Source organism: Chinchilla lanigera, unplaced genomic scaffold (assembly GCF_000276665.1).
Source record: "Chinchilla lanigera isolate Chin_1 unplaced genomic scaffold, ChiLan1.0 scaffold00018, whole genome shotgun sequence".
Lineage (NCBI taxonomy): Eukaryota > Metazoa > Chordata > Mammalia > Rodentia > Chinchillidae > Chinchilla > Chinchilla lanigera.
The window spans coordinates 4,309,686-4,322,921 of NW_004955419.1; the positions used below are offsets into that span (position 1 = coordinate 4,309,686).

A 13,236-nucleotide genomic window follows, 5' to 3' on the forward strand; every position below is an offset into this window, starting at 1 on the left:
CTGCCAGCTGCCTCTACCACCTCTTGTGATCTCCCTGCATGTTTCGCTGTATATTTTGTTTTTTCTCCTGGGATCATGGACTCACTTTCTGGATTCCTAGCAAGAACAAAACCCTGCATCCTATGCTAGATCCCATCCCCTTTCACCCACTCAATACATGGCTCTATCACTTCTCCCTTTCCTTTTCTGGATTATCATTTTTCCTCCTCTTATCATACAAGGATGTGGTAATTTCTACCATCTTGGGAGGGGAAGTAGGAAACCGCTCTTTTGAACTAACTTTGTTCTCCCATTACACCTCATTTTTTTGAGAAGTTGCTGAACTTCTTGTCTTCAGTTCCTTTCCATTTTCTCCCTTGAAGCCCCTCCAGTCAGCATTCCACCCTCACTACTCATCTGAAATTGTTCCTGTCAGGATCACTAGTGACCAGAAATAGTGATTCCCAGTTCTCATCTCTCATGTATTTATCAAAGTTAATTGCTGCCTTCTCTTCCATATATTTTCCTTATGTGACCTTCAGGGAACCCTTCTTTCCTGTTTTCCTGATACCTCCCTGCCTTTTCTGTCTCCTTTGCTGATTCTTCCAGGCCTCTCCAGATCATTTAGTGGTGGTGTGTTCCAGGATGTACCTTTGGACTTCTTTTCCTCTTTAAATAAGTGCGCTTTTCTTAAAGACGTATACTCCCTTACCCATATGCAGTATTATGGCACAGCTATAAGTATTGTCTGACAACTCCCAAAATTATCAAATTCAGACCTTTCCCTTGAACTCCAGTTGTCTGTTACTTTTTTTGCCTGTCTGATAAGCAGCTTCATACAACATCGAAAATATACTTCTGATTTTTTCCCTAAATCTATTCCTTTCTCGGTTTTCCATATCTCAGTTAATGTCAGTACTGTCTTTCCATTTGATTGTGCCAAAAGCCTTGATGCCTATTATAGCTTGTATCTAGATGTTCTCCTAAATCCTCATGTGGTCACATGTGGGGCTTTTTTTTTGGAGGTGGCTGGATCTAGTGTGTGTGATGCTGGGATCAAGCACATGATGGTGGGATTGATGCACAGTGACATAGAATTTAAGGCTGAGTGCTACCCATGCTGGGTAAGATATAAGGGACAGAAAGAGCTGTGGTCATGGCTTGTCATTTGTCACTTGTAGTCTGTGGTCATGGCTTGTCATTTGTCATTTGTCACTTGCTTGGTGCTTCCTGCCTTCTGTCTTCTGCCCACCATGAAGTGTTTCCCCTCTGCAGGGCCTCTCTGCCATGCCACTCTGCCTTGGAGCCAGCTGCAGTGGACTGAAATCTCTGTGAACTGTGCACCAAATGAACCTTTCCTCCTTTAATTTGGGGTTTTGTCTCAACAACAAAAAAAGTAACCAAGACAAGGCCACTCTTGACTCCTCCCTTTTGCTCACACATTTTATATTTAATCCACCTGCAAAAGTAGCTTTACCTTATATTCTTATACACTGTATTTAAAATCACTCCTTTGTACTCTCTGATCTCCTTTCCCTAATTATTTTTTCATGCTACTTTTTATATTCTCTTTTTCTTATCCTTTCATTTGCTCTTCCTAACCTGGCAAATTTGATTTCACTATTACCACTTCTTCCTTTTGTGTGTTTTCTTCCAATAGTCAGCACTCACACTCTGTCCAACTAGACTTTACAGCTAGCATTTTACTGTACTGCACTTGTATCACATGTCTGACTATCAGTGCATCTTTCTATGCATTTGACAGTAAATTGTATCAATGTTTTCTCCTTTAAATATTGCTGTTTATATGTTAACCAGAATGCAGTATTTTATTACAAGTCTTTTTCTTCCTCCTAGAGAAAAGTTATGTACCATGATGTATACAATTTTAAGCCTATCTTTTTTTTTTTTTTTTTTGGTTTTTCTCCAGTACAGGGAACCGAACTCACGACCTTGCGCTTGCCAGGCAGGCGCTTTTGCCGCTGAGCTAAATCCCCAGCCCCTAAGCCTATCATTATGTAAGTTTTGATAAATACATACCTTTGTGGTCCAAATCCTTAGCAAAACTTGGACTGTTACTAACACTCCGGAAAGTTCTCTCATAGTCTTTCACAGTCCATTCTTGCATCAGCCTTCTAGAGGAAACAACTACAGGCATAGCTTGTTTTATTATACAATGTTTTTTGTGCTATTTACATACTGACAGGATACAGCTTTAGAATGAGAACTGAAGGTAGGTCATATATATCCTCCTACAGTGGTAATTTCTTTCAAGTTTGCTTTGGATGCTGTAGATCTTTTGTATGTCCATGTTCAGTATTTTAGCATCAGCTTATCAGTTTCTATAAACACATGTAGTGGGATTTTGATTAAAATTAAATCTGCAGCTCAACTTAGAGGGAATATCATAATAATATTGAGCCTTTTATTCCCTGAACATGGCATGTCTCTTCATACGTTTATATTTTCTTTAATTTCTCTCAGCAGTCTTTTTTCTAAAGATCTTGTATACCCTCTGTTACATATATTCACATAGGTATTTTATGGTTTTTAAGAAAATAATCCTATAAATAGAGTTGTCTGTTTATAGTATTGTATTGGCCAATTATTTCCTGTATGTGTGTAATTGATTTTTTTGTATGTTGACCCTGTATCATGTGACCTTACTCGTTTCAGTTCTTAGCTCCTCTAGTTTTTCATAGATTCTCTAAGAAATGTAAACAATTATGTTATCTGCAACAGAGACAGTTTTCCTTCTTCCTTTTGGATTTTTATGCTTTTCATTTTTTATTTCTTTCCTATTGTACTGGCCAGGACCTCCAGTGCTATCATGAATGTTAAACAGAAGTGGTAAGAGTAAATACCCTTATCCTGTTCCCAGTCATAGGAGGAGCAGTATTTCACCTTAAAGTATAATGTATAGATTTTTTTCAAAGATGTCTTTACATTGAGGTTTTTTCTGTCCCTACTACACTGAGGTTTTTTTAAAATCACAAATAGGTATTGATTTTTATTAATAGTTCTACATCTACTGCTGTGAACATGTGAATTTCTCTTTTATTTTTATAAAAGGATAAATTACATTCTTTTACATTGTTTTAATGTTTAATCAATCCACTTAATAATGCTGGTATTTGTATCCTTTTTACATATGGCTGGGCTTCTTATGTTAATATTTGGTTTATAATTTTTTATGTCTTTATGAGAGAAAATATAGAGATACAGATATCTTTATCCATTCTTGTTGTCAGGGTTATTTTTTCCTCCAGAGGTTTTTAATTTCCGTCTTTCATATTTAAATCTTTAATGTGTTTGAAACTGCTTTTTATGGATACTATGCAGTTGGGATCCAACTTTATTTATTTTCCCATTTGGTTTTGCACTGTCCCTGTGCCGTGTCTTGTATAGCCCTTTTTCCTCCCAAGGATTTGCAGTGCAACCCTGCCTTATTTTTGGCACTTCATTCTGTGCTGTTAATTTGCCTGTCCCTGTGTTAGGATCTTGCTGTGTTGTTTGCTGAAGTCTTAATGTCTTGTCTAGAAAGTTTCTCCATCTTCTTATTTTCTGTAAACAGTGTTTTGGTTTTCTTGGACCCCTGCCTTTCAGTGCAGATTTAGACTCATCAAGTTTCTTAAAAAAAAAAAAAAAAGTTTCTTAAAAACCATGTTGAAATTTTGATTTGACTTTTATTGATTATATAGATGACTCTGGGATCAATTTACACTTGTACGTTAATGGGTCTTCCTACCCACTTTTTGAGCATGGTATCACTTATTTAGGTCTTATTTTATTTATTTATTTATTTATTTATTTATTTTTGTCTTTTTGAGACAGGGTCTTGCTATGCAGTTCAGGCTGGCCCTGAGCTCACTTTGTAGCCCAGGCTGGCCTCAAACTTGGCGATCCTCCTGTCTCAGCCTTCCAAGTGCTGGGATTACAGGTGTGCACCACTATGCCCAGCTAGGTTTTATTTTAATATCTTTTAATAGCACATTAAAATTTCTTTATAGTAGTTTTACTCAACTTCTTTTCCTAAGCACCATCTCTTTTGATGGGTTCCATGAATTGTATGTATTTTAAATTGTATTTTTCAGTTCTGTTTAGGAACAATGGCTTTTTAAATATGTTTTGGATTTTTAAATATTGATCTTTACCCAGCTACCTAATTAATTTTAGCACTTTATATATTCTTTTGGATTTCAGATATATATATATATATATGTGTGTGTGTATATATATATATATATATATATATGTATATATTTCTAATTGAATATTTTATCTGTTTTTCCCTTTCTCTTCTTTATACCCTTCCTTTTCTTTTCTTCTCCAGTCGTGCTGTGCAGTACCTCCACTACAGTATTGGGTAGAAATAAAGATACCAAATATCCTTTTACTTGCCCTGATTTTGTAGGGAGCATTTGAACATTTCTCCAGTAAAACAAATCTTATTTTTCTTGTTAGGTTAAGGAGGTTCTTTTGTGTTTTCAGTTTGCTCTGATTTATTTACTTGCTGCAGATGCCTTAATTGTTGCTTTTAAACTAATTCGCTTATTCTGTCTTGCTGCTTTTTATCTGGTGTCCTGCAGTTTCACAGTACTTTGTCTTTGATATGGAGTTTTTTCTCAATTGACCTCTTGGGATTTTTGGATCAGTTGGAATAGTCTCAGCTGTTACTCCTTTGACTTTTGACTCCTCTTCTTTCTGCTGGGATATACTAGCAATCTGATGAGAACATGTTAAGACTTTTTATTATTATTATTATTTTTGGTACCAGGAATCGAGCTCAGACCTCACACTTGTCAAGCAGGTCCTGCACAAGTGAGCTATATGTTCTGCCCCATGTTAAGACTTTACCCCTGTCCTTCATGTTGCTTATCTTGTTCTTCCTAGTTTTCCTTCTTGTCTGTTTAAACTGCAATAGCAGAGTTTGTTTGCCAGCCCCCTAATCCCACCTTTAGTTGTGTATAGTATCTTTTAACTTTGTGAATGTCCATTTGGTTCTTTAACCGTTCTGCTATACATTTCATAGTCATTCGTATGCTACTTATTTATAATCTCATCTTTTTCTTTTTTATTGGTTATGCAGACTAATTGACTTGGCAGATTTGTACATGCGCAGAACATACTTTGATCATTTTCATGATCCCCACTAATCATGATCCCTTGCCCCACCCTCTCTCCTAGTTTCATATATGGGGGGGAGGCTTCCATGCATATATTTTGCTCATATCTACTCCCTCATTACTAGCCCTTACATCCCCTTTCTATTTTTAAACATATTAAACAGTTTTATATTCTGTATCTGATTATTGTCATTTTCCATGGGGTTCTATTTGTAGGAATTTTGGGGGGCCTTGGTCAAATTTGAATTTCACTACAGTAGATTTATATTTCAATTATGCTTCTGGTTATCACCTGGGGATGCTAATAATTAGGGTGTTCTGTAAATTATCTGCCATTCTTCAGACATGCTAGGTGAATTTGAATTGCAAATTCATGTGAGAACATATTTTAGTTGGAAAGTGTCAGTGGAGATGTTTGCCACCATCCTAACATGTCAAGAGTGAACAATTTTCTTAATAGCATTTATTAAAAATTTCTTAATCCTTACATTAAAGTTGTATCCCCTGAGCACCTAAGTGTTAGGTTGTATTGCCCTGAGGAAGTTTCTAGGCCTTATGTCCTTTTATTTGTTCTTTGTTCTTCTATCATTTAGGAGCTCATGTGTTCGTGGTTTGCCAAAGAAGTTCATGCTAAAAGCTAACTTTGTTACTTATTTACCTTTTTGACCTCCAGGTCCCATTTTGTTTTCTTGGCGTCTAGAGTGTTTGTTTTTCAATGGAATTAATAATTTTTCGGGGCTGGGGATTTAGCTCAACGGCAAAAGCGCCTGCCTGGCAAGCGCAAGGTCGTGAGTTCGGTGCCCGGTACCGGAGAAAAACCAAAAAAAAAAAAAATAATAATAATTTTTCAAGACTCTGAGAAAACATAATCTGGCATTTAATGATATCAACTGGGAGTGTTTAAAAACATACCTAAGCTTTGTCTGTATACCCACGGAATATTAATGAGCCACATAAAAGAATGAAGTCCTGTCATTTGTGGTGTGGTGGATGGAGCTGGAAGATACTCATGTTAAGTTCTCATGGAAGTTAGTGGAGTAGTAGTCACCTGAGACTTGGAAGGGGAGAGTCAGACAAGCTAATGGGTACAAAAACACAATCAGGAGGAATTAGTTCTGGTGTTCTGTAGCACAGTTGGGTAACTAGAGTCTATGACAATTTGTGGTATATTTCAAAATCACGGGAAAAGGGGAGTGTGAAGGTTTCTAACACACAGAAGTATGTCATGTTTGAGAAGGTAGAATGCTGATTACCCCGACTTGATCACTGGGCATTGTATGTATGCTTCAACCTCTCATTTGGTACACCATAATATATTCAAATATATGTCGATTAAAAATTATCTAACTTCTGTATGTCAAAATGGATGATATGAAGAAATGAAAACTATAAAATATTGAACATACATGTGCACACAAAAATTCACCAGTTTTAAGTGTATAAGTTAATAAATGTGAAAAATCTATACAGATAGGTAACTGTTACAGACAAGATATAGAACATTTCTGTCCTCTCCAGTTCTTTCTGCCCCTTTTTAGTCACTCCCATCAACTCTCACCATAGGCAGCTGCAGATCTTTTCTCTGTCACTATAAATTAGCTGTTACTGTTCTGGAATTTCATATATATATGGATTCATGCAGCATATACTCTTTGTGTCTAGCTTTTTTTGGTCAGCATAACATTCTTGAGGTACATCTTTGTTGATACATATATATGTTATTCTTTTTTGTTAGTGTTCCATTGCAGGGATGAGTGATGCTTTATTCATTTTTTGGATAGAAACTAGGATTACTCCCAGGTTTTGATTACTGTGAATAAAACTGATATAAATGTTCATGAGTCAGTTTTTGTGAGGGCGTATGATTTCATTTCTCTTGGATAGATACCAAGGCTAAAGTTACTGCATCTAATGATACAGTATTAACTATTAGAAATTGCAATAATGTGTGAGAGTTCCAATTGCTCCTCTTCACCGATTGTGATATTGCCAGTCTTTTTTATTTAAGTCTTTTGGCTGAATTGCATCTTATAGTGGTTTTAATTTACATTTTCCTAACAACTGATTATGTTGAAAATCTTCATGTGCTTATTTGCTATTTTTATATATACCTTGGTGATGTTTTGGGTAAAATTTTAATTTAGGTTTTTTGTCTTATTACTAAGTTGTAGTTCTTTATTCTGGGTATATCTCTTTTAATTTTACATAAAGTTTGCAAATATTTTATCCCAATCTGTTACTTGCTTTTTTCTTCTTCTTCTTCTCCTTCTCCTTCTTCTTCTTCTTCTCCTTTTTCTTTCTTTCTTCATCCTTTTTTTTTCTCTTTTAGACAGTATGATATAAGATTTTACTTTTTTGTTTTGGGACACAGTCTCACTGTATAGTTTACACTAGTGAACTCACTTTGTAACTCAGGCTGGCCTAGAACTCATAGTGATCCTCCTGTCTCAGCCTCCTGAGTGCTAGGATTACAGGCATGTGTGACCATGTCTGGCAAGATTTTAATTTCAAAGTCCATTTTATCAACTTTTTTCTTCAATGGTTCATGCATTTTGTGTCCTTTGAAATCTTTGTGTAACCTACCAACATAAAGATTTTTTTCTATATTTTCTTCTGAGCATTTTATAGAGTTATCTTCTCTATTTAGGACTTTGGTCCATTTTTGTTAATTTTTGTGGCTGATATTAGGTAAAGAAATTGGTATTAAGATTATAAATGTAATTAATAAAACAATTGCTTTTATAATGACATCAGTATGTGAAATACTTCGAGGTACATTGAATAATATTTGTAAGACCTGTATATTGAAAAGTATGAAACATTGCTGAGGTATGTTAAAAGAAAATATAAATAAACCTTATTCATTTACTCAAGAAGTCAATGTTGCCAGGATGTTATGCTGGTTAATTATGTGTGTCAAGTTAGATAGACAGTCATATCCCGTTACTTGTTCAAATAATAGTATTATGGAAATTATTTTTGATGTGATTAACATTTATAATCAATTGACTTTTAATAAAAGGAGTCATCCTTCATAATGTGGATGGTCCACATCCACTCTGTTGAAGGCTTTAAGAACAAAGACTCAGGTTTCCCAGAAAAGAAAGAATTTGTTTTGGCCTTAGGATTGTAACACAGAAATCCTGCCTGAGCTTCTAGCCTGCTGCCCTCCTCTACAGATTTCAGACTTAAGACTCCAACATCACTTTTACCTGAGTTTATACCTTATAGGTTTCAAACTTAGCAAAACTAACTCTTTAAAATTAAAATCATCAGTCATTCCATCTAATATATTTATCAGTTTTCCCCAGATTCACCCATAGAATCAGTACAATACCACTAGGCTTAAAAAATAAAAAAAAAAAACCAAAAAACAAAAATCTGACAAGCAGATTGTAAATTTGTATGTACATTTGTATAGCAAATAATTTTTTAAAAGAATAAAGTTGGAGGACACACATTAACTGATTTGAAGTTTTACTGTAAAGCTGCCATAATCAAGATATTGTGATATCAACATAAGGATAGACATATGTATTTGTGTACCCAATAGATAATTGATTGATTATTTTTTAAAACATGGGTGCCAGACTAATTCAGAGGGGGAAAGAATTGTCTATTTTTAAAAAGCTGATGGAGCAATTGGATATCCACAAGAAAACAAATGAAACTTGACTTTTAAATGAATGTATTTTTAATATAGAAGAAAGTTACCTTTAATTATACCTTTCAAAGATACAAATTATATTTCCTTTTAGTCCTTTTCTAATAATATATATAATATACATATGATACTTGTGTTTTAAATTTGGTATCATATACCTTTTTATTTAATTGATAATCTGTTTATGTATAATCATTTTTATATAAATTTTTTGTCTGGAAAACATTTTAATAGCCACATTACTAAATCTCCAAGGCATTCCATGTTTTACCTAGTGATCCTCTACTATAAGAGAAAATAGTAATAGTAACAGCACCTGCTATTTATTGATTACTTTACACGTGGAAACAGTGCTAAACTCATTACTTGAATTGTGCAGCTTCCAAGTAGTTAGCTCCATTTTAAAGGAAAGGAAAGCATGGATTAAGTAACTTGCCTATCTCTAACTGTGAAAGTTGGATTTATAATTAATTGTCTTTTGTTCCAGTCTCTGAGAAAAATATATTTGCCATATTTTAAACTCTTCACAATTTATTGCTGTGGTATTACAAGAAGCTGTGAGGAAGATATCTTTGTGTGGAAGTCATTGTTTACATGTCAGATTTCTAAACTTCTTCTCTTGCCAGTTTTTTTTAATATATTTGATCAGTCTTCATCAAGTGAATATTTTCTGAACCAGTGTTGTTGTCCAACATAGCACATAGGGCAGAGTGCTACAAAAGCTGACCTTTTGGTTGATTAGGGCCAGAGTCAGCTAAGCACCAGCAATGGTAGATGTTTCTATAGGAATCCAAGTTTGCAAGGCAATCAGTCTAAGGAAGTCCATGTAGTAGATCTATCTGTTCAGTAGTTAGGCTCATGCTATAAAACAAGAGCAAGTACTTTTGGTAGTCTGTCTGCTATGACAACTGAGTTCCACTTTTAGGATGGGTTTATGTATTGCTGGTCAAGTGACTTAACAGCTCTCTGTCTTGTCTTCTTCTTGAGAAGAAGAGATGGGAGCTTATGGCCAACTGAGTGGTGCTAAAGAAGTAGCAACATTAAACCTATGCATGATTTGGAAGCCACATACCAGCAACATGCGGGTGTAGCTTTAGAGCTGCAGAGATCTGGTTTCAAATATTTCTCTAACATTGATCATTTATCAGATGACCACAGGCAAATTTCCTGAGGGCTGGAGTGGGCTTGGGTTCGATTGTGTTGGGTTTTGGTTTTGTAGCACTGGGGAATGAACCCAGGGAATACTGAACTATGTCCTGTCTTTTTTTTTTTTTTTTTTTTTAACAGCAATGAGGATCAAGCCCAGGGGCACTCTACTGAACTATAATCCCAGGCCTTTGCATTTTTAAATTTTGAGACAAAGTCCCACTAAACCTCAAAATTTTCCATCCTATGGCAGTCTCCCTAGTAGCTGAGATTACAAGCATGCACCACCACACCCAGCTTCTGGGCCCCTTTTGAGTCCCAGTCTTCTAACTACTCAGTATATAAACCAAACAGACACATCTTTAAGCAGAGAGATCGCTTTTTATTACTCCAGGCTTGTCTTTTGGATCACCCCCCCCACCTTATTGGGGCTCTGATTTTGTAGAAGGAGGGTGACCCACCCTCACCTTCAAGGACCTACTTATTTCTGCCTCCTCTGTATGATATAGAAATGATAGAGTTAAATCTTCTTGGTCATTAATGTCTATTATCTGCAGATCTATGTTCTTTGCATTCTCTTAATCGGTTGTTGGGAACAAAAGTGGCCAACGGAGATCGGAGGTCATGTATGAGTTTGTGAAAAGAGTTGTTTTTAGACACTCAAGATTGTGTTTCTGTTGAGGATGTCCTTTCACTTTCATTTCCAAGTTTAGGGTGGAAGTACTGTTGGTGTTCAGGGAAGAAAGGCAAGGCAGCTCTAACAATCTCTTCATTATGCTTGTGTCACCTTCTGGCTTCCTGGGTTTTGCACTGGGGCTCCAGGAATCCTGGAAACCCATCAGAGAAGGGGAGAGGCAGGGAGACTGGTAAGAGGCAGGAAAGGAGAAGGGTAAGTTAAAAGTCAGAGAACTATAATTGGTAAGTAAGGGTAATATTAGAGCAAGTAGTTTTGATTTTTTTTTTTTCAGTGTGTGTATTGATAGAGACATAGTGATTTTTGCTTTGGAAAATCTCTGTTAGCTGTGAAGCAAGAAAAATGAGGAATGTAGAACCTAGGTGGGGGTGAAATAAATATGCATGTGTGCAGAATTTTTTTTCCCTTTTCTCTTTTTAAAATGCCAGTGTGTCATCAGGGGAGCAGAATATATGCTGCAAGCAGGTCATCACCACTCTGTAATTTGGGGATTCTTGATGCCTCTTGCTTTGTCAAGGTAGCTCAGATTTTCATTTTAAACCTAACTGGCCTTAGTGTAGTGGCAGGTTTTTGATAAGAGGTGGCTGTTACGTGGCATCTTGCAAAGTTTACTTGGAGTGATCCACAAAGGGTGCTGGTGAGTAGTTCTTTTAGCTTTGTGCTTTTCCTTTGTTTTTCCAGTGCCCAGCCTAACTAACCTTGAGCGCATGATGTGGATGAGATAACCTTAGTAATTTAGCAAGAAGTGTGCTCAGTCCCTGCCTCTTCTCCATCTAATGAGTTCATGTAAAAAATATATCAAAAGAAATTCTCATAGCAGAATCCTCACATTTCAAAGGCGAGTATATTTATTATAAGAACTGCTGATTCATTAGGAATGCTTCCTAATTCGAACGCAACAGCTGCTTCTTGTTAGAATAAACTCCCGCTCTTTTGTGCCCTGTCCCTCCAAGGGGATGTTAAATTTTGGTGTAAGATTTTCCTCTTGCTTTCACTTTTGCTCTCCTACTCTGATTTTTCCCTCAATTATAGTGCTTTATTCTTCTCAATATTCACACAGTTTGAACAACCTACTGTACCTGCTACCCAGCTTTAAACATGACTTTCTTTATGATTACAAATGCTAATAAAACTCTTCTGATAATGTGTTTTGTTTGCATTCACAGTGGTGATGGAGTGTATTGTATAGCAGTAAAGAAAAAAGTTGAGACATGTTGTAGTCATGAACTGTAAGTGCAATAATTTAAAGTATAGGGAGCATTTCAGAAACTGCCATTGTCCATTAAATGAAACCACTGTATTAACGTATCATAGCATGCTGTTCTAATCACTTTCCTCCAAATACTAGCTTTTGAATGAAACATGGTTGTATTTCTTATACAAAATCTGAAATCGTATAATTGAATGGCTTGGCAGAATAGGTAAATGAATGTAGCAACATGCATTCAAATATGTCTCTTTGGTTTGTAATGAGCTGATTGAAGTTCACAGTTGTAAGACTTTCCATTTTATTTCCTGATTTTACATTCTGAACCCAGACAAAAGTGCCTTTTTTTTTTTTTTTTTTTGTATTAACAGAAAAGGCAGAAGAAAATTGTTCATAGAAATCAGAAAGCCTTCTTAGGGATCACTATTGGACTCAGTACAGTATTTGAGTGGTCTTTATTTGTCTGTCTATAAAATAAAGGACCTTCTAATATCCTTTTGTAAAATAAAAAGCCCCAATATGACCATTTCTATTTAATTTTAGAATTATTAGCAACCTCTGTTGGAGCTGAAAGAACCACATGTGTGTGGTCACACTCATGTGGAAGAGATCACTGGCTCCTGTGCATATTCCTTTCACAGCATTTATCTTAGTAATTATACTTGTTGATTTGCATATCTGATTCTCCCTCCTTGAAACTGGAGCTTATGGATGATCCATCCATTAGTCCCAGAACCCAGCAAAGGGCCTCATAATCAATATATGTTTGATCACCAAATGAGCCACAGAATACTAAACCAAATAGGTGCGAGAGCACTTATCCAAATATACAGAAGACGGATTTAGCTTTGGAGCTAAACAAACATCATTTCAAATCATTAATAAGAGACTATGAGGGGCTGGGGATTTAGCTCAGCGGCACAGCGCCTGCCTGGCAAGTGCCTGCCTGGCAAGCGCGAGGTTGTGAGTTCGATTCCTGGTACCTGGAAAAAAAACAAAAAACAAAAAAAGACTGTGAGAATTCCCTGTGGAATTCATTGGGAAATTGGAACGTCTCAGGACAATTCTAGATATCGAAGATAGTGATCCCTCTATTACACATTCTCACAGAAAAGAGAAACCATCTTTTTTTTGTACCCTACTTGGTAGGAGATAGATTTTGAGATCTCAGAATAGCATGGTAAAGGCTAGCATGCGTTCACAGACTCTTGTAGGTAGGGCACAAGAGAAGATTATGGGCTGGAAATGGATCTATTGGTTGCTAGTGGTGATTACACAGCTGTATGCAGTTATCAAAGCTCATGTGAATGTACACATACAGTGGTTTCATTTTATTGTATGTAAACTATTATTCAAAGGTGATTTTTTTTTTTAAAAAAGGATCATGAACTTTAGAACCTGGAACTTCACATTCTGACCT

At 35.9% G+C, this 13,236-nt stretch overlaps 1 protein-coding gene across 2 annotated transcripts in view; it reads left to right on the plus strand.

Moving 5' to 3' along the window:
- Positions 1 to 13,236, plus strand: part of Dennd1a (DENN/MADD domain containing 1A) — a 484,908-nt gene that overhangs the window by 189,591 nt on the left and 282,081 nt on the right. Inside the window, exon 6 of one of the 2 annotated variants that reach the window (XM_013513192.1) lies at positions 11,776 to 11,838. The exons of the other annotated variant lie outside the window; for it this stretch is intronic. Within the exon in view, the coding sequence (XP_013368646.1) occupies positions 11,776 to 11,838 (63 nt within the window). The remainder of the gene's footprint in view (positions 1 to 11,775; positions 11,839 to 13,236) is intronic. 2 annotated transcript variants of the gene reach the window in all.